At 38.5% G+C, this 26,936-nt stretch overlaps 1 protein-coding gene across 1 annotated transcript in view; it reads right to left on the reverse strand.

Moving 5' to 3' along the window:
• Nucleotides 1–26,936, reverse strand: part of MTA3 (metastasis associated 1 family member 3) — a gene marked incomplete at both ends in the record, with an annotated part of 128,616 nt that overhangs the window by 32,688 nt on the left and 68,992 nt on the right. Inside the window, 7 exons of the mRNA XM_080342161.1 lie at nucleotides 2,925–3,071; nucleotides 8,519–8,605; nucleotides 17,968–18,190; nucleotides 18,700–18,851; nucleotides 19,441–19,565; nucleotides 21,135–21,193; nucleotides 26,381–26,455. Of these exons, the coding sequence (XP_080198287.1) occupies nucleotides 2,925–3,071; nucleotides 8,519–8,605; nucleotides 17,968–18,190; nucleotides 18,700–18,851; nucleotides 19,441–19,565; nucleotides 21,135–21,193; nucleotides 26,381–26,455 (868 nt within the window). The remainder of the gene's footprint in view (nucleotides 1–2,924; nucleotides 3,072–8,518; nucleotides 8,606–17,967; nucleotides 18,191–18,699; nucleotides 18,852–19,440; nucleotides 19,566–21,134; nucleotides 21,194–26,380; nucleotides 26,456–26,936) is intronic.

Raw genomic sequence — 26,936 nt, forward strand, 5'->3', positions numbered from 1 at the left:
ATTATTATTTTGTTAATAACAAATTCTGTCAAAACATGGAACTCAACTCACCAAGGCAGTAAGACTGACTTTAAATATGCCAGTCTAAACATATATTTATACAAGTCTCAGCGACATTTACTTGAATGCTGTAAATTATTGTATATCTTAAATTAACACAATTATATGGCTTGTTTATGACAAATTTGTAGTAAGTACTGTTGAAAAAAAAAAAACAACAAACCTGAACATGCAGACATTTCTATGTAAATAACATTAAGAAAACAGCAAGACTTAATATAAGCCCACTGTGCTCCTTTTTGTCTGTTCATGTCATCAAAGCACTGATTGAAAGACAGAATAGATCATCTGCATAGCTGGCTTTCTGGATACTGTTAATTGACAAAAAACAATAAGCCCTGCAACGATCAATAGTATTGAGGAACCAAAAGAGCTTTTTACTACATTTATAGTAACAAAAAATTCCAGAGGTTGGCAAAACCTTTCATTATGCAACTAGCGCACTGTGGTCAGTGCAATTACACAGAAACCACCATTTCCCAAGTTGATCTGGTCACGGAGTTTTTGCTGCATACTGCAAAGAAGCTGGATAAATTACAGCCCCGAAATGTATTTGATATTTACCAATAATCAGAGAAGGGGTTAAATGGTAAATATTAAAGGAAACAGTTTTTAAGTCAAAAGGAAAAGAGGATCTATGCTGTTGAGTATCATTACTACTGGTTTGTTGCTTTTTTGTTGCATTTTATTTACACTTTGCAGGCTTTTAATTAAAGACAAGAGCTAGCATAAGAACTGAAATAGACACTTTTAAATACTAAACCAGCTATTTTTACACTAACAAAATACAGATTTCAGTTCTTTAGGATATATGCAGAAGGTTATGTTTTTCATAGAAAATAGAGAAGCAGAAATTGTTATCTCCTAAAGCAATGACTTTCAGTTCTCAATGCTAATTTTTCAAATTAGATGTTATTTTGCGCAAATTGCCTTAACACAGTTAGCTGACTGTTTGATACAAACTAATCAGTGTGGGTAATGACTGGTTTTATAAACTCTTCACTTGGAATATACATACTAAATAGAAGAAAAAATATAAATACTTCCAAGCATGCCTCCTTATAGGGACACTATAATAACAATATTTCCCTTGAACTTATTGCTACAGCCCTCTCTGCAGTAGAAATGTAACACCATTGTTATTTCCAGGTGAAGGTTGTTCATCACCCAAAGCTCCTGCGGGGAATGCAGTCTAATGGCCAGTACTCATTTACATTCCCACCAATTAACAACCAGACTATCCCTGCAGAACTTCACGCTCAAAAGCTGCCACCAAAATTCAGCATTTATGGCTATGCCGATCAACAGCATCATCATTTTATCTAAGTAAAGAGTCACATGGTTGCCATCTCGGTCCACCAAACAGCTAGTGTTGCCACTCACGTCATCTGCCTACAGTGCAGTGGCTGTTTGCACACCGAGCAGAGGACCAAACCATCCTCTCTTCTCTGGATACTAAATGTCCACTTTTTGTCAAAGTATGCAGTCATTTCTATTTAGGCATTAACTGTACAGTAGATCTTTTCACTGCAAGATACAAATAGCATTGGCAATGACAGAGAAACACAACCATTATGAGAAGATGATGGATAACGGATTGAGTTTTCCTTCCTGTATTTGGAATATTATTTCTGTTAGCTTGTCTAAAAGGGAGTCATCCTCATTTCTACCTCAACTTATTCTGTGAAGTATGAAAACAGCCACCTCTTTCATGGAGATCATGTCCTAAACAGTCTATTTCAGAGCCTAACTTCTTTCAGATTTCTAATCTCAACAACCTTATTCCAATACAGAACAAATAAGGTAATGGTTTACAGAAGTTACATCTCACAAAAGGAGAGTTCAGGAACACGGGTATTTCTTTTATGTGCAAACAAACGATGGATTCTCCTCTTATTTGGACACGAGGTAAAACTGTTCACAGTTCCAGTCGAAAATCTTTCTTTTTGGTAATAATTTAAAACATATTTTAAAAAAAATCAGTAGTACAGAGTCACTTCTCAAAATAAAAGAGTATTTGAGAAAAGTTAGCCTTACCCACAAATTTCCATCCTTTTTTTTTTTTTTTTTCAATTTTTGCACAGGTTCGTATCTGCTCTCCATTTGTACCATACTGTAATGAAGGGGCTGCATACATCAGGTTTAAACATCACCTCTGGTGCTGCACATGTGCAGGAAGAGCCTCCCCTGTACTTCTGTGACACACCCTTTCCCACCTCCTCTGCAGTGGTATAAACGCAGGGACAGTTGCTTTTCCAAGGCGCTCCCACCTTCCATCAGCCTGTAGTGCCAGGACTGCTCATTGTTTCAACTGACCGCATGACACTGGTCTTGGGATCCAAGATATCACAAGCTATTTTCCCTCTATTACCAATCACAGTGTTGAGAATATGGGCTAGGCTGTGTTTAGAGTTTACACACTAGCAAAGAGATTGGCTGTAAACTAGCAGGTCCAGTATTTAGCAATTTATCTCTGTATCAAGTAATTTCACACAGAGTGATTCAAATGGTCTTGCATATCTCTGCAAAATATTTGCTAAAATAAAAATGCAATGCAATAAATCAAAATAACGCATTTGTTGCATCTCTGCCTTCACGAATTTGGTTTTTTTTTCTTGTTCTTTTCTACCAATATTAGTAAGAAAAACAGTAAAAGTAGTTTTTGTAAGAGATTGCATTACTATTTCCGTATTCAATGAATAAACATCACCATCCACTGCATTAAGGACCAATGTTATAAATATGCTTTCCGTATCTTACATTTCTGTCTGCCTGTACCCCTTTATGTAATGTCATCTCAGGTCCACAAAAAGTTTTGCAATTCAGAGACTTAAAGAAAATTCCTTCTATATTCCTTCACATACCATCAAGACCATTATGATGGCTGTAGTTTCTTTTTCCCAAAATACTTAGTGAAGAGTGATTGGGGGGTGCAAGCAGTCGTTTTGCACTTGGACTTTGAAGGCTTGGTGTTGACCTGATTACATTGGGTTTCACTGCAGGATGAATCTCTGTTTGAGACAAAAGAGAGAGAGAGATTGTAAATACTTTTAAATACATAAAGAAATAAAAATAGCCTATTCAACATATTAAATTTACATTTGTATTTTCACGAAGGTTTCTTCAACATGAGAGTGTTTACAGGAGCTTGGATAACAATTGGTGCATGTCTTCATACCTACAGTTCCCCCCAAGAAGAACTTCTATTTCACTTTAGATTGCCCAGCTTTGATACTATGGTGTAGATGCGTAAGGATTTCAGAGACTGAAGAGATAATACAAATCAATCTGAAAAAGGTCTATGTTTAATTTTTTTTTCCCTTTGGATGTTTGCATTGGAGCTACACAACTAGAGGTCTTTAGCAAGAAAATAAAAGCATTTTACAATAGTGAAATAAGCTTGATACCGCAAGCTATTCAATTTTTTGTCACAATAACAAGCTCTGAAGGATCTTCCCAAACACAAGTGACCAGGGAGTTGGCCACAGAAGGGCTCTGAAGCCGAAACTACCTCAAAACTTCAGCAGGAAGAGAAAAATCATTAAGAGTGTTCTTTAAAATCATTAAGTTCAGTTTTCCAGGTACTGCCAGACTCCCATGCAAAATCATTATGGGGGAGTTTTAAATAACCCCAAGTATCTAATACAGTTCACGAAGCAGGATTATTTTGGAGGAGGAAGAAAGGTAAGACGCAGTGAAATGCTTGTGGCCAGCACATTTCAGGGTGGTAGCTGCCATGTTTGCCAAAAATTGATACCATTGTATGGAAGTTTCTCAGATAAAACCAGGAAAAAGAAGCCTTAGCAGAGTTTGCTTGTCCTTCCCCAGGAACTTGCTGAAACAATTAACTTACTCCTATCACATATTTGGGTTCAAAATGTCACCACTGTGTAAGTCCTCAGACAGACCTGAATTTGTGAGGGAAGCCAGGCTGCCTGAAAGAAGGCGCCCATCCCTCCAACACAGCTGCGGGGCACTGCATCCCAGCATTGCACAGGCTGTGAGGTGTTTGCAGCCCAATTTTGGCCAGACACCTGATTTCGCCACAGAGCAGAAGAGACCTCTGGACTGAGACCATGAGGGCAGAGGGGCTGGGAGATGGATCTGGAGAGTCAGCTGTCCAAGGGGAGCAGAATCATAGAATGTCCTGAATTGGAAGGGACCCACAAGGACCATTGAGTCCAACTCCTGTCCCTGCATGTGACAACCCTACAGTTCACACCATGTGTCTGAGGGTGTTGTCCAGTCTCTTCTTGAATACTGTCAGGCTTGGGGCCATGACACCTCCCTGGGGAGCCTGTTCCACTGTCCACCACCCTCTGGGTGAAGAACCTTTTCCTAATGTCCAACCTGAACCTCCCCTGGCACATCTTCCTGACATTCCCTCGGGTTCTGTTGTTGGTCTCCAGAAAGAAGAGATCAGCGCCTGTCCCTCCTCCTCCTCCTCTTGTGAGGAAGCCATAGCTGCCATGCGGTCTCCCCTCAGTCTCCTCCAGAGTACGATCAGTAGACAAAAATGAAGTTCTTATTTGTAGCCTAGGTTTGCACCTCCCAAAGAGTGCTTCTTTCTGCTTTTCTGTTTATAAAATAAAGCACAGATGCTGGGAACATGCAAAATTGTTTTAGATGAGGCCAGGTACCCAAGGAGGAGGGTATCCACTGCTACTCACAACTATCACACAGGAGAAACAGAAACCACTGCACCATGCCTCCTGCAGCAGCAGAGCTTCTCCTCTTTCAGAAACACCAAGGGACCCTGATGTGCAAGCGCTCGCTGGACTGGCCTCAGGCTCTCACTCCCCCGCAAGCCTTCATACACAGCCTGCAGGTGCCAAACCCTGCACCCCAACTGGGGACCAGCCATGGCTGCAGGGAGGGCTGGAGGTGCCGACATAACAGTCACAAAAACCTTTAAAAGGCAGAAATAGAAAGGTGGTACCAGCCAAACACTTTCATTAGTGTCCGCACAGGCGGAAAGGAGCAGGATGGCTACAATGACCCAGTCAGGCTGTACCAGGAACCGCATGCCAGGAGGAGACAACGCCAATGACTTTCATATTTGAAAAGCCTTCGCTTAATTGTTAACCACTGCTTTGGTCAGAGCTTGCAACCATAGTGTCAAAGCGTGAACACCCTCATCCAAGAAGCTTCAAGAGGGTGAGATTAGAAAGAGTGGAGTAGGGCAACGCACTGGGCCGGCATTAGAATAACACAGAAACAGGGCGCAGCTAAATTGCTTGGGAGCAGTCCTGCAGATCTGCATGTGCATGCCAAGGCTAGTTTGATGTTGCCGATCTTCTCACCACTTCAGATGAGAGCTTTTTACTGCCACTCACCACAGTACTCATCTGCTTTTTCAAATAAAAGAGTTTAGAAACACTAAGCTACCAACAGATTACATGGCATGGCCCTTTTTTCATGTTATGGAGAACAAATGTCTATTTTGCTTCTTTACTAAAATGGGAACAGAAGCATGATTAATGTCATGAGCACTACGGACTGCTGAAACAAAACTTTAGGCTGAAATAGAAAGGTTTGTGCCGTTTGCTAAGATTATTGGATTTTGGATTCCAAAAGGCTCATTTGGCAATCTGTTCCAATTTTCTGAAAGAAATTATTAATTTTCAGGTCTAATACCAATAAAATATTCCCTTATTTGCCAAAGAGCTCCAGCAGCATCCACAATAATCCCAGCAGCTGGATCAACATTCGAGAACACTTAAACCCCTGCCATCTACAGTGTATAGGAGATGTAATTTTATATTTTCAGGATGAGTGAAGAGCTGAAGAAAGAAGCATTTCCTTCCGTCAACTTTTCCTCAGCCTGGACGCCACTAATCCCCCATTAGTTTACCTCAAAGGCTGTCTTTTCTCTTTCTGCGGTAAAGGAAGGTAGCAAGACCAAGCTCCCCTCTGAAGTTCAAGAAAGGAACTTTAACAGCTAGGACCACTTCTCAAGGGGTTGAGTCCTTCCTGAACTATATTATCCCATCATATTACTGTATTATGGCATAACAGTAATTATGGATGTTTTAATTCCTGCTGTTACCACTGTGGTATTGCTCAGTACTTCACTGAAAATCCTCTAGCCACCAGCACTTTCTGCTGATTCAGAGAACTAACTATAACATCCAGATAATCCAAACTATCTCCTTCAGTTAAACAACAAATAACCATTCAGCCAGATTCAGACTGTACAATCATTTCTGAAATAAAAATCAAACATGAGTAAGAAACCTGAACTACATATTAAGAACCCCTTTTTATAAGACCAGGTTGCAGCCTCAAAGAGGTAAATAGCAATAACAACTCTAAAAATGTCTTCCATTTCAATTAATGTCACTAGGTTAAAAAAAAATAATAATCCAAGAAAAAAAATGAAGTCTCCTACTGAGTGACTTAAATAAGCATCTTGGATGTAACTACTCCTTTGAAGGCAACTGCGAGGCCGATGTGGCCCCTGGTGAAAATGAGTCTGACACCCCCAATATAGGGCATTGAATTAGCCAGAGGTTCACCTTAGGTGGTTTGCTCAGTAAGCACAGCAGTGACTGAAGAGACTAGAGGGGATTAGCACCAGATCCCTGCAGGACAGGGACTGCTTTTAATGCTGAGCCTACCTCACCTATGGAACTGACAGCCAAAAAGCAGAACAGGGATAAAAGGACGCGATGACCAAGGTTGTGCAGGGCACCGAAATCCTCTCTGCCTTACCAACAGGGCTGAGAACAGCAGCACCCTGGGAGGCACAGTTAACTATATTACAGTAAATGTCTGTGGGAACTGCCTGGAACAAATTTCAAACAACCAAATGCCTCCTGTATAAGCTACAAAATGAGAGTTAATACTAAATTTTATAAGAAAAAGTAATGCAAGCATTACTTATTCACTGGAACATGCAAACAAACATCCCGAACAAATGAAAAACCATCACGAACTAAACTGAAAAGCCCACCAAGCCAGACAGCAAACAAAACCATATTTTCTAGCCATCCTTATACAGCTAATTCAGATGCACCTCTGTAACTATGCTGGCTACACTTCATATCCCTGCAACACATACTATTTACCTTCAACCGTAGTAAGATAACTTCACTTCCCATGCTGTCAAATGCTAAGCAGATTCTACAGATACCTGGTATATTTTAGCACTGTAATCATCTACAAAACCTTCACCCAAGCAGACATAACCCTATCTGACACTGTTCATCCTTTCACTTCCAACAAACCTACAGACTTACGCTCCCAGAGGTATCAAGACGACCCCTCACTGGCTAAATAACGTGGCACTAAAAAGATGCGGTATCTTCCAAGATTACACCTGTTGCCATTTCTTCGTTTGACTGCACAGACGGGGTCAGCCAGATGAACCATCTGCCTCCTGACAGATTGTCCCCTTGCAACCACAGCTCCACCGGGTCAATCAAAGCAATCCTTTCCTCCTCCACCAAAATGACAACATATGCAACAAACACAGCTGAAATGCCCGCAGGAAAACTATCATTGGCTTTTTTCTTAAATTCCAGGGCAGAAGGAATCAAAATTCAGTGAGAGTGGCTATAATACTTCATTACCCACTTTTCTAAGTTTGGATTTTGATAAAATTGATGTTCTGGAAGAACAGTACAGCTCATTAATAGCTGAATTCTATTTCAGTAAGTCAATAAACTATTATTGTTTGCTTCACTCTAGTATTAAAAAAACCCTCATGTTGATTGAACTTTTGAGCAAAACATCTAGACTGACTTCTACCCTCAGCTTCACTTCTGACAAATGGGATTAATAGAGTACAGAATTATTCACTGCTTCTCTGATCAATGGTTTCATTTCTACATTCAAGGATTAATAAAAAGCCTCTGGGGTATCTCAACTCTTATGACTGTGTAAATATTTAATGGTCAGTGGTGGTTCCTTGCAAAGAGGACCATTTTCATTTTTTTAATAAGAAATCACAATTACTAAATTTTCTCCTCTCCCTCTTATCTTAGGTGAGTTCATCATCATCTTGGCTGTGATTTCAGTAGAGATTTCACCATATCTTTTAAAATTCTGCCATCAAATTAAACGAACAGTGTCTTAGCATGACTGAGGTCTCCTCCTTTTAAATATGTAGAAGTATTACAAATAGATTCCAGGGGCACAGTAGAGCAGCACTGAGCATACCGAGAATCTCTCATTTGAGTGCCTTTTATTTTTAAATTTAGACTACCTGTCTATTTTTCACATTCTAAATTACATAAGTTTTCACTCTGCCATTTTAAACCAGTATCAGGCGGCCTTCTGCCTACATCCTGCAAGCCCAATCACACAGTTTTGCAACTGATAGCAGACCAGAATTTTTATTAATTTTAGTTTTCTTGTTACTAAAAGTGAAATTCTCTCATTCTATGCATACAGGATTTTTTAGTATCAGTACACGGTGAACATGCATTTGGTTTGTTATTCTCTGGATACGCACCTAAATAGCCAATGATACACGACAGTGGTTTTCTGGTGCTTTTTATCTTCAGAGGATTTCCAGCAAGTTCAAAGTGTCGATCTGCATCTGAGAATTTTAAAGAATAAAACTCAGTTTAAATATTTACCATGTCAAATATAATTAGGATGCACCAACCAGTTTCTGACTTGCATTTTTGCCACAAATGTCTTTTTTTCCTTTTAGCACATGTTCTTTTTTTCATCAGCGCTAATAATGACGGCTATTTAAAGGCAGGCCATGTCCTCATCCAAGTGATGTTATGTTGGTTTTAAAAAGTTAATGCAAATTGTAACACAAATTTCATTGCAGTTTTCGCTTAAAAAGGCTTTTTTGGAGATAGCTAGGCAAATGAAACACAGATGAAAACATGAGTACTAAAATAAAAGCTGCTCCGACTATTAAAAATAATCCACACTGAATTCTTCATTACTTTCTACAAGCTGGGACCACTGATTTGTCATGTCTTGCTCTCGTGATATGGTGATCCATATATTTCTTAATAGGTAACACAGAACATGTGGGCTATCATGGGAACATGAAGCTTAAAAAAACCAAAACCCAACAAAAATTACCAACAACCAAACCAAACAACCCTTTACTATAAACTTTTGAAGAAAGTTGTCAATTGTAATCAAGTATGACAGATCTCAAAGGTCTCAAAGATTGTAACTTCCTGCAAAGTAAATGAAAATAAGCAGGTCAGTAACCACCTCAAATTTGATGCTACAACTGCAAACTCACACCTTTAAAGGCACTGTGAATACACAAGCAGAGAATCTGTTTGAATGCCCTACACACAGAAGTGTTCCTATGAAGAGGTTCAGGCTTAGATAGCATAGTCAGTTGACCTAAGGCAAATATTCACTAAAATCCACCAGGTTTCAGTAAATAGTTTCCAGACTACTGGAACTGTACCATCTTCTCCTTTTTTTAAACTACTCAGAACAATTTGCTTATCTGTCTTCCAAGGCACATACGTAATCCCCATACAGAGCTTCCAGTATCACAGTATGTTTGGGATTGGAAGGGACCTCAAAAGATCATCTAGTCCAACCCCCCTGGTGGAGCAGGAACACCTAGGTGAGGTCGCACAGGAGCATGTCCAGGTGGGTCTTGAATGTCTCCAGAGAAGGAGACTCCACAACCCCCCTGGGCAGCCTGTTCCAGTGTCTGTCACCCTTACTGAGAAGAAGTTTTTTCTCAAATTTAAGTGGAACCTCTTGTGTTCCAGCTTGATCCCATTCCCCTTTGTCCTATCATTGTTTGCCACCGAGAAGAGCCTGGCTCCATCCTCATGGCACTCACCCTTTATATATTTATGAACAGTAATAAGGTCACCCCTCAGTCTCCTCTTCTCCAAACTAAAGAGCCCCAGCTCCCTCAGCCTTTCCTCATAAGGGAGATGCTCCTCTCCCTTCATCATCTTTGTTGCCCTGTGCTGGACTCTCTCCAGCAGTTCCCTGTCCTTCTTGAACTGAGGGGCCTAGAACTGGACACAATATTCCAGGTGTGGTCTCACCAGGGCAGAGTAGAGGGGAAGGAGAACCTCTCTCGACCTACTAACCACCCCACTTCTAATACACCCCAGGACGCCATTGGCCTTCCTGGCCACAAGGGCACAGTGCTGGCTCATGGTCATCCTGTTGTCCACCAGGACCCCCAGGTCCCTTTCCCCTACACTGCTCTCTAATATGTAATTTCCCAACCGATACTGGAACCTGGGGTTGTTCCTGCCCAGATGCAGGACTCTACACTTTCCCTTGTTAAATTTCATTAGGTTATTCCCCGCCCAACTCTCCAGCCTGTCCAGTATCCCTAGAACACAGGTTTTCCCTTTTGTACAAAGCTATGTTCATATGTTGATTGTGTAGATCTAGAGTTCTCTCACATGGAATTACTTCCCACATATACATACCTATATGTACACTTTTCTTTGTATAGGTTTCACACATGCACGTGCAGAACTGCACTTTCTAACAAGCTTTACAGGAGGTAGGTATTACAGAGTATAATAATTGTAATTCTACTTTGTCTCCACCTTATGCGTTACCAAAATGTTCCTGCTTGCTTTATTCCAGCATGCAAGATGGAGCACATAGTCATACAAAGAAGGTAAGACACTATATGGAACTATTTACAATACAATCTCTTCATTTATTTTATCTAGCTCTGTGCAAAAATCATGTAGGTCACATAACCAGCAATGACTGAAGTATTTCAGTACACTCACAGATGTCTCAATGCATGAGACAATGCACAACTTACTTCAATATATTAAGAAATCTACTTGAAATTCTGGAAATGCCAGCTGGTGTCTGGGCAGCCTAAAGGTTCCAAAGCCCTGATGCTGTATACATTAAGTACTTTACTATTTTATCTTAATAATAAAATATACTGTTCTCATAAAAAAGAAAATGCACTGAACCTGGTGCCTGGAATATTTTTAATATTCCACAATGCTTGAAATATTTTAAGTCACAGAGTAGAACGATGTGTCTCCACTGTCTCCCTTAGTAAAATAAGCACAGACTACACAGCGTCTATTTTATAGTTACTCTGGGAACAGCAAAGCATCGCCTAAGAAGTAATTCTGAAAAAAAAACTCCATCTATGTCTTCACTGTAAAAAACAACATTGAATCGTGCCAAGATATTAATATACTGACTGAGAATACAGACTGCAAAGAGAACACAGTTCCCATGCCTGAGGCAAAGCATGTTCACCAAAGGTACTAGGTGGGTATTCCAAAGCACACCTATCTATTAAAATAGTTAAATATGTTTAACAGCAGCAAACTTTAATCCACAATATAGTACACCCATAAAAAGTATCATAAAGATTATGATCTTTATGCACTACATACGGAAAACCACAAAAGTTAGGCCGTGTATCACTCTCAAGTGTAAAAATAGAGTAAAATTCAGGTACAAATTTGGCAAAAACAGAACTAAAACCAAGTCCTAAAATCAAATACGGGCTTACACATGAACACTAAAATTCTCAGTGAGATCAGTGAAAACAGTGGAGAAACAGCTATGAGGAAAAAAATATTAAAACCCAATAATCGGAGTACTATATTTGATAGTGTATTTTTTCAAACATTTCAAAAGGAGAAAGTGTGCTAGTGCCTGTAGCAATATGAGATGATAAAGGTATGAGGAAAATGCACAGGAAAGATAAAGGCATGGCAGAGAAGCTGAATTAATTCTCTGCATCAGTGCTCACTGCACATGAAGTTCACTTCCCAAATCCTTTCATGAGTAAAGCGTGAGTAGCTCACTTCCCAAATCCTTTTACAAGTAAAGTGTGAGAACTGTGTCACACCAAAGTGTCCATAGGAAATATTTCAAAACGAACTGGTTAATGAATAAAAACAAGTTATCAGGAGCAGGTGGAATCCATCCAAACAGAAACTGCTGAGCACGCACAATACTGGTGTTTAACTAACTCTTAAACTGCTCTCGGTTCAAGGGAACAAAAACATAGCAAATGTGAAAACATTCTTCAGTAAGCAGGTCTGCAGACTGGCAAAAGGGGCGAACTATTAATAGAGAAGAACAGTTAAATATGCAAACATCAAGGGAGCCAAAAATGACCTTGTCAAGGGAAAACACGTTTAGTGTGTTCACATTATGCCACAGTGTGTCCTTGCAGCAAACCAAATGGCTCCAGGTTGGCCATCCTGGCCTGAGGGCAGGCAGCAGGGCGAGGGAGCAGCCCTTCCCCCCCGCACCCCCAAAACCGCATACGGGCCCTGCGCTGGGTTCTGGGATCCCCACCACAAGAGAGGCAGGGACATACTGGAGCAAGCCCAGCTCCTGGAGTCACCCAGCCGGTTGGGATGGAGTACAGAACACACACGCAGGGGCTGAGGGAAATGGGCCTGGTCAGCCTGAAGATGAGAAGGCCATGGGGAGACCTGACTGCCACCTGTCACTGCATCACAGCAAAGCAGAGAGGAGACCGAGCCAGACACTGCTTGGAGGTACATGAGGACAGAATCACAGAATCATAGGATGTCCTGAGCTGGAAGGGACCCACAAGGATCATCGAGTCCAACTCCTGTCCCTGCACATGGCAACCCCACAGTTCACACCATGTGTCTGAGGGTGTTGTCCAGTCTCTTCTCGAACACTGTCAGGCTTGGGGCCGTGACACCTCCCTGGTAGGTAGTCATGCTGTTGCTGTCTGTGGCAACAGGCACAAGTTGGGTGATGGGGAATTCTGCTTAGATGTAAGGTTATTTACTGTGAAGCCGATCAGACACTGGAACAGATGCCCAGAGAAGCTGTGGAGTCTGCATTCTTGGAGACAGATATTTTTTGGACAAGAAAAAAAACTACTTCTCAGTGAGGGTGACAGACACTGGAACAGGCTGCCAGGGAGGTTGTGGAGTCTCCTTCTCTGGAGACATTCAAAACCCACCTGGACACCTTCCTGTGTAACCTCATCTGGGTGTTCCTGCTCCAGTGGGGAATTAGACTAGCTGATATTTTAAGGTCCCTTCCAATCCCTGACATTCTGTGAAACTGTGTCACCAAATACCATCGCTGTCCAGCTGTAACAGGGTGAAAGAGAAGTTGCTGTCCAGGGATTATCACCTGATTAAAATCAATCGTCTGTACAATTGCCAAAGGATCTGTGCTGGTCAACATACGAAAGATCAGGAAAAGAGGTGATTAGGGAGTTAGAAGTTTCCTGATAAGAAATTACTGACAGTAATCAAAGGTAAAAATGATTGCAAAGGATATCAGCAGGATCAAACAGCAAATTTATCTTAATTCTTAAGGGGTAAAATGACTGTAACATACAGATACAATGATGCGTGCTAAACCAGCACCACAAAGAAGAGAACTTATGGAGTGTCAACAGCTTTCTAAAAAACATCTAAACAATACTCAAGAGCAGCCACTTAAAAAGAAATTTGAATCAGACTACTAGAAATGACGATGATAGGATGAAAAAGCAACACCTCACGTGACCCTCTCTAAAATGATGGGAAAGCTGTATCTTTATGTATATGTAATCTGGGGCACCATAACCCTAACAAGTAAACAGCACAATCAGCAAAACTACAGGGAACATCACAAACCCCAGCGTGAAAGAGATTTTTTTTATGAGGTTGTAAACCAAGTTCTTAACCTAGAAAAGTGATGACTGCTGTGGATATTACACAAGTCAATAAAATCCGGAATGCTATGAAGAAGATGATAGCAAATGAGGTTTGTTCTTTTAGATTTGAAAGGGTTTTTTTAATTATATCTTTTTTAAAAACTAGATTTGTAGATCTTTATAAAGAGTGAAGACTCTCATTGGGGAGTTATTTCTCTTTCATATTCCACCATATCTCTGTCAAAAATTCAGATTATCTAATGGATCTATTGTGCTCTGTAATTCTCTGAATTCTGTTCTTAGAAACTCTGAAAAAATATCTAGTGTGTTCTTGTTTTACTGGCCACTAGAATTTAGCACAAATTATATTCAAAGACAATGAGAGAAAGCAGAGAAAGTACTTTCATCCTCGATGCATCCAAAAGATCTTCCAGAGCTATCAAAATCAAGAACAACTAATTTATTTGTGACTCAATACTTGTGAATGTTACTCACTTCAGATGGAGATATAGTTTCATGTCAGTAAAACACAGGCTGTATGCTTACCAAGGCAAATCAGTAACAAGATCTTTGCAGTCTACTGAATTTTCACTTGTTTTTGTTTTATCAAACCAGTTGTAACAAGCAAGTACTGTGTACCAAACTTGTTGTTAAATCTGCATGTGAAGTTTTGATCATGAACAACACATCCATTTCCAGATACCTTTATATATATATTATACCGGTATATTACCATCCACTGAAAACATTCTGACAATCGTGTCTACATAGATGGAGTACAGTTACTCAAATTTAAATCATTATAATTAATGCATATAATTATATTGGCAAAAAAAAATCCCTCAAAATGTTCCTGTGCTGAAGTGATGAGGTTCACAGATGCACGGGGCTCATATCAACATGCTTGTGTAAACCGGAGACAGATCAAATCCTTCTCCATACGGTCACTGGCAGAACACCCACTTTGGTTTCCCCTAATTAACAGACCTTCCATGGACAAGATAGTTTTGCTGAAGTTTCTAAAAAACATGTCTAATATATTCAAACTAAAAAAAATGCATTTTGCCTCATTTAGAGCATGGGTATTTCCTCTTACTGAAATAGTTCAGCCAGTTTTAATTATTCCTGAAAACCCATCGGTTATGTTCATTGTCAACAACTCCAGCACATCCATTATCTTCAGGCAGAACAAAGTTTGAGGTGTCCACGCTGGATTGTGCTCCCAGCAGGAGATGCCATGCCTTCTCAGTCTTCTGGAGACCATCCCCAGACTGAACTGGGATGCAAACGCATCACCTCCAGTACCCCCTGCTGGCATTCAAGCAGGGGTCATATCCTACACGCTTCACTGATGAGACAAATGTCATGAGATGATGTGGGTGGAATTGCAATCACAAAAAAATGCTCCTTCTGAAATCTGTTTTCACCTAAAAGATGGTTGGGCCAGAGATTAGCATCCTCAGCGGCTTCCATGCCCCTCCAAGACAAAAGGAGTATCTGCAGATGAGTTCAGGTGGAATGCTAAAATCAATTTATTTTATGAGCAAGCTCTGACTGGCTTGTTCAGACTTTCTGTCTCAGAACTGGGGATTAGTTTCATTTACAACCTGGCACTTCAACAAATTGCCTAAGACTAAGAAGCCGTAAAACCTGGTATGCTGCTGGGTTAAGTGCTCTACCATCCTTCTGTCTTCAGATTTTATTGTTTCTGAGTGTTGGTACGGTGCCTACTGCAATACAGTTGTGAAATGCAGTTACCTTCTCAAGCACTGATTTGGCACACACAAAGCATCAGGTGAGTCTGACAAAACATCTAAGCAGTGATTAAATTCAGGTTTCAGCACACCGACATGGAAAACAACTTCCAAATGAGCTCATGGGTGTCCTAACCACCTCACGCCACATCACATCATGGGTAACCTCCTACTCTGGCCAGGTTGTTATCTAAGCATGACTGTAACTTTCGTAACACCAACCACAGACCTTTCATTCAATCTCGTAATTGTTCAGTGATATTCAACATACAAAATCATTACTGTTAATTAAATATCTCATTTAAAAATTTGTTTTAAAAAGTAAAAATTACTCGTATCAGGCTATCCTTAGAAAAGGATTCAAGTCATTCAGGAAGAGAGTCACTGTTTAGTTACAACAAAATCTACAAAGCGCACTGAACACAGGTCACTAGATATAAGTACATGAACAAAACCAGAAAATAAATTCTTTATGTACTTACTTATTAGGTGCTACTAGAGTAAGAATATGACAATGATGATGCAGGCAAGAGCACTGTGTGATTCCACAGAGAGAGACATTGCCAGAAACAGAACATGTGCATATGTGTATGTAGATACTTGTGTGTATGTGTGTACACAAAGGGAAACATGAGTTAGACTTCTTAAATGAGGTTATCATCTGGTTTCCACTATCATAAAAGTAATTCAAATGTGTTCAAAAAGCACTGACAACTGTGAATCTTCCTCTCGCTCCCCCAGTCTACATTAGGTCATCAGGAAGCATCAGCATTCAAAAAGACAAAATTGCAAGGTATAGATTTTGCTTTATGTAAAAAGAGTAATGAAAGGCTGGAAAATAAAAGTATCTTTCTGCTCTTGATGTTAACCTGATGTGGCATATTTTCATTCAAAGGAGTAAAGAGGAAGTGCTCACAGCACTACCAGTCTGATACAAGAACGACTATTTCCTGCTGAAAAGCTCAGCATTTCACTCCTTTGTTTTAATGTTCAACTGTGTATATAACACTTGCTCTAGTATGAAGATTAACGGTTTGATGAAACTTTTTTCTTCTATTTTTTTTTCTTCCTTAAACAAAAGCTTCACCTTCTTCCAAAGTGACTTATTGCAGTGAGTGAGAAGAAATAGGGATATGAATAAAAAGATTCAAGTGAACTTTTAAAATTAATTTTCCTCCATGATTCAGCAGAAATCAGTGCCAATTACATAAAAGGTACAATGCTTTCCTCTCAGAAAATAACTGTTACTTTGTACTATGGATTAAAAATACTACCCTAATCCAGCCTTAAGACACATTTTTTCTATGAAAGTACAATCCATTTTATTCACGTAATGGACATATGGTTTCCTTAAATCTGAAAGTTGCTCCTGTCTTGCTTATCTTTGAAAGAAGAAAAAAATGGCCAACAAGACAACTAAATAAGTACAACAAGGACAACAAAGAGAAATATTCACCAAATTCTGGATGACTGCAGAAGCAGATGAACAGTGTGCATATGAAGACTGGCTGGTACTAAAGTGCATAAGGGGAAAATAATGACTCAAAACCAGATTTTAAGCCTCTGGGGAGTAAATTTCTTACAATTAACCCTGACATCATCAGCATCCCAGTTAAATATGCTGGGAAAACATTTAGCGTTAATCTAGTTAAACATAGTTATAAACCCAACATCTAATATTCTAAAAAGGTGTCTTCAATTCTAACACAATTGACGGCACGATGAGCCAGCACGGCTCATTTTGGAATACCAAGCATCTGCTCTGAGAATGGCCTCTATGGCAGACTGGGAAACAACAAAACAGCGCCAGCAGTAACACAACGTGCTCTGTGCAGATGCAAAACCTGCTGGAATATTCAGGGACTTTGCAGAACTTACACACCGTGTTACCATTGCTATTTACAACAACTCATAACTTTTTGTCATACTGCTAGTGAATTTACCCGTTCTTTATGCTTTGGCTACAAAAAGAGAACACATACTATAGATTTTTATTTAAAATTAAAAACTGGAAGAGACAGAAAACAAACAAACAAATAATGACACAACTATGATGAAATAATAAAGACAGCTATCACCACAGTAATAATGGGCGGTGTTACAGGCCAGAATTAAATTCTTACGTATCCCTGGCTCCTTATTCCTTGACCAATGCCACCAATAAAAAGTTCAGCGTGTACAGATCTGTACTTTCTGTTCAGCGAAAGAATAAATGAACAATATAAAAGTGAACTTCTTTCACAATGCCTAGTAGGAAGCATGGTTTTTGTCACAGCATTGATTTCACCTCCCTGCCCCTGTTTCATTTTTTAATGACAATTTTCTAAGTGAATGAGTTACTAGTTCTCCCCTTGTAATTCACTGAAATGTTCCCCCAGCCTGAAATCTGTTCAAGGCAGCCAGACTTTATCCAATGTGTTGGTGATATGCTGAACAAATGAAAAAAATGAAAAGCAAAAGCATATAGACAAGAAATGTTTATTGAAAAAGAAAATAAAATTAAAAGACAAAAATGGGTGGGAAGCACAACACACAGAACTAAGAATTAAAAAAACATCTTACATTCTGCCTTAATGGCAGCAAAGTTAATAGGGACAAAGGGACGTCTTGCTGCCTGCCGCAGCCGGAGGGTATTTTTGCAGACCTGACGGGCCAGTTTTGTCCAATATGTTGTGTGAAGAAAGAAAGCTTGACGTGTTTTCACTGCTGACTTTGGACTTCCAGTGTTACGAACTGGAGTTCCCTGTGTGGCCTGTCGGGACATGTGAGTTCTAACATGGGATTCCTACAAAATAAGACAAAAACAAACAAAACTATAACACTTATGTTCGAATAACAGCATTGAAAAGAAAGAGGATTTGGTTAAATTCACAAGGTTATGCAAATAATACATATAAGCACTATGCAAAACCCTGGGGCTTATGTAAGAAGCTGTATAACACAGTAGAGACCTTTATTGTGAGTGGATATATAATGTGATTCTACACAATATACAGTATAGCCATATTAACGTTTTATAGATAACACACCATTTCATCGACAACATAACATTTGTCCACCAAAAATGCATGCAGTGGATGTTTTTTTATCTAAGACTTGGTCATATAAAGACACGGCAGGACTTGCACACTGTGCAGTTCTACTTAAGACAGGAAAAAGGTTAATAAATTAAATTTTGCAACGCTAAAGTTGAACACATATATAAAAAACCCATCCCATTAAAACATTAAAGTCACAGTAGTCTTGTGAAAGCACCACACTTTGGTTTAGGAAGTCTTATCTACACAATTGTACCTCTGTAGGCTGGTTGGAAGAGAGTTTATCTTCATCTGTCTGCGTGGGCATTTTCAGGCCACCGTATTTCTTCCAATAAATCCAGCAAGATGCACACAATCTGCATTGCATATTAGGAGGACCCCAAGAATACCACTGGTGAGACTGTGGAGCTAAGGAGGAAAGAAAAGCACAGCTAAAGTGGTGCATGCTACATTCAATATAATAATTCCAAATGCTGTAATAGATACTATTCCCTAAGAGCACTATATGGATATTCAATATATTTCACATATCAAAAATAAAAACTTGGATGTTTAGCTTATTTTTTAAAAAAACGCACCCCAAAAGTCCAGTCCAAATCGAAATTTCAAAATACTTCCCTACTTAATTTCAAATGAGTGACTTTGTATTGTCAAGATGAGATTTTCTTCCAGGGGACTAAAATAAAAGTCAGGAAAACACCAACAAAAAAACCCCAAACAAACAAACAAACAAAAGGAAAAAACCAAAGCAAAACAAACAAACACCATCAACCCTCCCCCCAAATGAAAGTGGATTTGAATAGTGACATTCAATAAACATGCTGAAGCCAGCTCTAACTTAAAATTTGTTTCTTCCACACAAATAATTGAAAATCATCCGCTATTTTAGGCATGCAAACAGAAGTATGTATATTTGTTTTTTAAAAAGGTCATATTAATATTAAAAAAATAATATTAGTATTTTAAAATACTACTTATTTAAAAAAAAAATACTTACTATAGCAACTTTCACAAGCTCGACCTATTAGAGAGGCCTGCGCTTGGTAAGAAGCTCCCATTGCTCCATTGACTGCAGCAGGTTTCCCATTGTTACTGGATATTTGATTGGGATTTGGTTTATTGCTTTAAAGAAAATAAAATAAAAAAATTTAAAGATTTTACTAACCTGTTATTCAACATGAAAACAAACCACCTAATTTTGGAATTTTGATGTGTGGTGACCACACCTGTAAAAACTGTTCTAGACAACAAGACAATTTTTTATGCTCTTCTAGTACTTTCAGCACCATAAGAGATTTGCTATGTAAAGAGAAGGCTGAAGAACTGTTCTTGGATTTTTTTTTTTGTTGTTTTATTATGATGATTAATTTACTTACTAATACTTCAGTGACTTAAGGTCAGTTAACTCACAGAGAATTTAATATACTCCGCACTAGGTTAAGTATAGTATTTCCAAAGCTCCAGCTTTGTGGGCGTTGATTACTCTTTTGACAAGCTATACTCACAATACAGTGCAAGGCTGGATACATTGATCCCTAAGATGATTATTCGGTACTTTACATAGCATAAAATATATTCAAGATTAGATAAAATGACTAATTTGAAGAAACCTTTGCTGTATCAAGTCTGTACTCCAAACGCCAGCAAGTCCATCTCCTATCTTCTCCTTCCAGTGAGAGACACTTTCACAATTTCCCAATACTCTTTATCAAGTACCTTGGACACAAGGTACAGGAGGAGGGATCGAGAGACTATTAAGTCTCCCACGTTATGATCTGTTGCTTAGTTACCTTCCAGAGAAACCATTAATTGAAAGGGATTTTCTGGTATTGAGGACAGAATCTTGGTTTTTTCAAATTCAAAAAGGTATTCAGCTCTGAGAATCAATCCTACTCAAATTTCAAATACAATAAAATCAGTCTTGAAATGGAGCATTAGCAATCCATTTGCTTATGAGTGTCCCTGATGGCATGTTATCAAAGATTTGAGAAGTCCTACCCTCTTTCTGTTGACTATGGATTTTGTCTTGACATGAAGGCAATAGACAGACATTAAGAAAGATCAAAAAGGCAAAAATCCTACATTTCAAAACAGGTTTTGTTATCCAATAGAACTAATCTCTACTGTGAACATAATGGCAGACATTCTGAACTGTCCACATTGAGCGAGGAAATTAAATTGAAAAAGCATTATGTAAAGTTTGAGCATCTTCGAGTTTTCCTAAAGCAGCCACTTCCCTGAGAGGGTCAGGAAACATAAGAGTGTTCAGCGTTTTTGAAAAGGTGCCATTTATCAGAGCCTTGGGCTTTAAAACTCACATTTCTTTGGAGATTAGATTAGAAGACTGAATTTAACAGTCTGCTGTTGGTATTATTAAATCTGGCTAGGAGAAAAGGCTGTGTGAAATATGGAAATGAAGCTCTATTGTACGCAGTTTATACAAGTTATCAAAAAGACAACGGTGGATTTGCAAAGTATTTCATTTGGTATTCTGGTCTTCTTTTATACAAACACTCATAAAATGGGAAATTCACATGTATGTAAATTGAATATACCCACAGAAAACTTAAAAGAATGTCACCTCTAATCCTTTCTCTTCCATAATCTTGAGGAAATTAGGAATATAAAAGAGACAGATTATATCTTGTTTTCTTGCACATTATTAAAAAAAAAGCCTATTGTTATACTCACTAGGTAGGGATGTACACTTGTTTCAATTTACTTTCTGCTTCAGCTGCTTTCAGACGTTTCTAGTTGAAAAATTAACACATTAAAATATTTTATTATTTTCAAGTGCAAGGTTTCACAAAACTGCACACAACTCAATTTTAAATTATTTCTGTGATTCCACAAAAGCCTCCAAAACAAGTGTAGAAATCTACAAGATGAAAACCATTAAAAACGAGTTCTCTGTTTTTATTATTAGTTTGAGATTATAGTATACTGTCCTGTCCAGTAAAACTCACAGGCCTCACACATGGCAACAAAACTGTAAAAATGACAACTACAATTCACATAAACTACATCTACATAAACACATAGGACACTGTGGCTAACTCTAACTGCAGAATAAGAAGAAAATAAATGAGTGAAATTGCACACAATGAGCTCCTCATCAGTCCTGTAACTCAACACTTGTGTGCTCTGTCCCACCTGAGGCTGGTATTTCATAAGCACTATAAGGGAGCGGAACAGTAAAGCCCACTGACAGAAATAACTAAACATTAAGTGCCATTAAAACTGTAGCTCAGGACCACAGCAGTCGCAGGACAGCAACACTACTATTAAGATAGTCTATTAATTTACTACATTATTACCTTCTTCATACTCATAACAAACTCAAAACTTGTTGCACTCAAGATAGGAATACTTATAAGATGGTAGGGAGTTTCAGTTATTGCTATATGTCATATAAGTAACTAAGATGACATTTTTTTGGCGGTGGCACAAGAAACAGAGAGATCAGAAGTCTGCTGTTTATCTGAAACATTTGTCTGTATGTAAAAGATGAAGGAAAAAAAGATTATTTATCTGCACTTCCTGTACTTAAGGCATTAATTTTGTTCATTTGAAGGAAAGAAAAAAAAGGGGGGGGGGGATGAAAAGGAGTTGAAATTCAGTCAATTTTATTACACATGAGGAAAAAACCACTGATATGCAGCAATAATAAATCAATGCTATGTGCCTGCCTCTCAAGATTCCCCCTTTATCAGGTGTTTCGGTCCTTCATTTCTCCTACAGCAGCCAATTCTCTTCTCTGCTATACCCCTCTTTTCTGCTATCCAATCTTTGGAAGGCTCACAATCGAGGAAGATACTTCCCACCTTGAGAAAAGTATTATCAAAAGACTCCACTCTGAGACTCTCTCCCCTGAGCCACGGGGTGAGTTACAGGGTTAATTAGCTTTACTGGTTGAGTAACCTAAGTAAAGCCTCCTCATGTAAATCACTGCTCTTTTCCTTTTCAGAAAATGGCCTCTGTGGCATTCATCACCATAACTCTAATTTAAATTTTAAAAAAGCATATTTGAAGAGGAATCTATGACAAATAAACTCCTAAGAAGTCCATGCCACCACAAGTTAATTCCCATGGAATATGAGAGCCCTTTTCCACTTAGTTCTAAGATAGGTTGGGTGGGGTTTTTTTTTGGTTATTACAGGTTTTTGCTGTTCACAGACACCTCCTTCCCCAGCACCATGCTTGGTGGCTCTGCATTACCTTCAACAGGCCCATAGCAAAACTGCAAACACAGTTATGCTCTGCCTGCCTAAGTCAGTTTTTACACGAACGAGGAGAAAGAACAGCAACAGCATGCCCCAGGTCTCATGAACTGATAGTTTTCAATCCAAGAACATTCCACAGCCCAAGCAGAAGAGCTCTCAATAGTGAACTCTTCTCACTTAACAGTTTCGGGCCACAGGCTTGCCACAACTTTTTCTTTTTCATATTATACCAAACAATACAGAATTTGTTTTCAAACTGAAAATGCAATGAGAGACTTCAGGTCAGCAGGCAACATGAATGCCACAGTGGTTCGTAACAAACCGGTACCATTCTAAGAAAAGAACAAATAAATCTCACTGCACACCTAGCAGAGCAAAAGAGAAAAATGCAATAGAGGGAAAGAAATGAGGAAAGGAACCTTGGAGCACTGTCATAATGTAAAGGTATTTGTAGGAAGCTGTATTAAGCCCTGATGGCAGTGTCAGTGAGAACTGACTAAACACATTAATTAAATTTTAGCGTACTTTTAATACCAGCATGGGGTTGTAAGAAATGCAATTTCAGCAATCAGTTTCTTCCTTTATTTACTGAAGTGAATCATATACTGCCTTCTACAAAATAATCAGACGATGGTATTTCAGTATAAGCTGTATTTTTATGCGCTAAAACTATGGTTAATGTTGCTCTCTAAAAGCAACAGAAAATGTTACAGCTTGAATTCACACTGACCTATCAACTTCTAAGTACTGAGAGAGAAGAAAGGATGCAGAAACAAAACTGTCAACAAATAGTTGCAACTCCTGAGAAGAAACCTCTGCCTGTTGAAAACTGGAGCCTGAAAACTGGTAAACTCTAAAGGCTGCAAGTTGAAATTGAGTAAGTTTAGATAAGATACAAAGCATCAGAGAGAGCTGAGGCTTTTCCTGAAAAACAAACAAAACCCAAACAAAAAACCCAAACACAAGCTCAAAAACAAACAAACAAAAGAAACTCACAAAAAACCAACAAACAATTACATCTGATCTTAAACAGTAACCATTTCAAACAAGCCTTCCAGACTGCATTGTAGGGGAGGTTCAGCTACACTAACTCAGCTTTTCACCTGGGCTCTACTACTTTTAATCAACTCTCTGTGAAACTGAATATTATTTTTCTACAGGCACATTTGTTATAAACATCAACTGACAAATATCCCAAGAAATTACCATTTGCCTATGTTAGTGCTGTTTTCAACAGTGGAAATAAATAAATGAGAAAGAAATATATTGTTGCAGTACAGTCGTGTAGTTATCCTTACACATATTCTCCATTTCTCTGTCGCGAAGTCTCAATAAAAGTCTTTTTGCATTGACTCAAATTTTTAAAGAACACCACAAAAAATGAGAATACATTTCACTCAGTGGAACGAACTGCCTGGCCTTCCTCAGGCACTATATAATGAATGTAGTGGTCATGAGAAATGCCACATGATCAAGAATGATTACCCAAGGACTGAATTAGTTTTGCTAGACAGGTTCAGCACAGGCTGAGAACCTTAATGTGTGTATTTGCTTTCACCTTGGCTGGAAAGGAACATGCTCTGAAGGGAAGGTAGCAGCAGCACCTCCACTGCCATTAAATCAAATCACCACTTTCAGCTACCAAGCAAGAATAACATTTAGTAGCAATTATGGTAAGGAAACCTTTCTTATGCCTGACACAATGCAGCCAATTCACACAAAGAAATAGAGATAAAGAGCAAATTTTCACATTAAATCACACCAATGTAGAATTCAGAGACTGTATTTTATGCATAAGATTCAAGTATGTACATCGACCTTTTTGTCTTCCCATTCCCCTAAGCTGTCCTACCCTTCAAGGATGATATTTAGAGAAGAATGACTCTGAAATTGCCACTTTCTTACTGAACATACTTTCTCCCTGAAATTCACTCAATTATCACAGCTTGTTCTGGTGGGGTAAAAAGCCTACAGACGTAGTTTTTTCTGAACTATATTATTTTTACCATTCCAGAACAAACTAAAGAAGAGCAGGATGAAGCTCTTATCTCTTGTAAGGAAGGATAACAGAAATGTTAACCTGGATAGAAATGAGGTATTTGGCCTACACTGGTTTTGTTACTGATGACCATGCTTGACCCTGAAAGAACATGTCTAAAGCATTAAATACTGTGGTGTATTGCCATGTTCTGAGTTAGGATGTTCTAAATTAGTTATTAATACAGTTAAAACACCGGCATTTATAAGAGTACTCAAGTGCAAATAACAAAAAAAAAAAAAAAAAGTGTTTTTCTTGCACGTGAGGCTAAAAACCTAAGCCTGCAAAAGCATACGCTAACTCGATACACCTTGATCATTGTAGCAAAGGAGTCACAATGAAGCCCTAAAGAAGGAAAGGAGTTTCAGTCTTTTACCAACCACTCCAGAGCAAGTCTTTCAGAAAAAAATCACAGGAAACAAGATCAGTCTCTGAGCAACCTCACAGTGTTGACAGAAGTCAATTTACACTTCAATTTATCCTTACTCCGTGGCTTTCAGTATCAATAAAATCTTTTTATCTCATCTTCAAGATAATCCATTGCTCAATCCTTAAAAACAGCACAGCAAATCTCTGCTCCCAATACCTTTCTAGGCTAAAAAATAACAGTGCAAAAGAAGTGTTGAAAGTGAAATAAATGGAAACAAACCCAGAAGAGCAAGTGTGAATACACAGCATGTTCTTTTCTATTTGCATTATCCACAGAAGTAAAACATCCTAGTGATAGTCCGAGACTCTACTACGTGGTGAAAGACTTTTTTCCTCACTTTTCATACCCTAACAAGATGAGGTAGAAACAATTACAAACAAACAAGAACAAGGTGAAGCAATTATCCTTCTGACACACTGTAACAAAATCTGGAACAATTCTAACAATGTATCTAACAAAGCTGTAAACATTACTGCAAAAGATTTATTTTCAGCATTCTGTACATAACTTCACCGCTAATTATGTAGCAGCTAAAGGATTTACAAACTTCAATGCTAAATCATAAATTAAAATGGAGTATTTTAAAATATTTTATATATCTAAATCAGGAAGTAAATATATAAAGAGTGCACTATATAAAAAGCAACAGCATTGAAATTTTGCCTAAATCTGCTTAAAATATCTCATTGTACCCAATACAATCTTATCACATTTCTGTTCCAGAGCAACCCAAACCACTGAACACTTAATCAGAAAGATGAATCCATCCACGGTCTGCAGAATGTTCTCAATTTTGTTTTTAAATCCCGATAATGCCAAGGTAATGTTCTATCATGGAGTGTCCATAAAAGATTCATAACATTAGCAGCCACTCTAATACAATCTATTTTTCCTTTTCCTTCAGGCCCATGCTGAAGCGATGCCTAAAGGCCGAAAGCGTTTGCTCTGTAGCCCATTTCCTTCTTACCCCGTGCAGCAGTCAGACCCAGGAATCACATCACTACAAACCAGCATATAATAGAAATGGCTTAAAAAGTCCTTCACAGCCATGCAATGTACAGTAGGCATCAGAGGATCTGACAAGGCACCCTGTGAACAGCACAAAACCACTGGTCTACAGCCTAAAATATTATCATAGGCCTCCCACCACATTCCTTTTTAAGAACAGGGATTATTATGCTTTAACAAGTTCAGATTTTTTAAGAACATGGCAGACTGGTTCATGCTGAAATAGCCATTAAATTACCTGTTGTACATATCTGTCAGTGGTTTTCCACATGTAATAATACTCAATGATGCTAGTCAGTGACTTCCAAGGGAGCTGAAAAACATTTGTTATAAATTAAAGTGGTTCCAAGAAACTTCAATGTCCACATTTTATTAAACGCATGTTAAAATCAAGTATAGTTGATACATGAATTCTAAAATGTGAATATATTAAATCTCTACACTAAAATCCATATGCAAATATGTATTACTATTAATAATAGACAATCTTTCCTTACAGTTAATAAAGATGCAGAATTACAAAAATATTACACATCCAACTACAAATGTAATTCGTTCTGTTTAAGCCATATGGTTAAACAAAATGATCAAAACAGAATCCAGATTTCCATCAGGAAACACAGAGGGTAATATCTCTATTACTAAGCGTATCAGATGGAGAACAACATCAGGACTAAAATAAATCATCTTGACAAGACTCTGTTCAAGTCTCATGATAGTTTTAATCTTAAAAAAATACAATGGTTACTGTACTCAGTTCACAGTTTTTCAAGTCCCATAACAACTCAGCTGCT

Source organism: Nesoenas mayeri, assembly GCF_963082525.1.
Source record: "Nesoenas mayeri genome assembly, chromosome: 3".
Taxonomy (NCBI): domain Eukaryota; kingdom Metazoa; phylum Chordata; class Aves; order Columbiformes; family Columbidae; genus Nesoenas; species Nesoenas mayeri.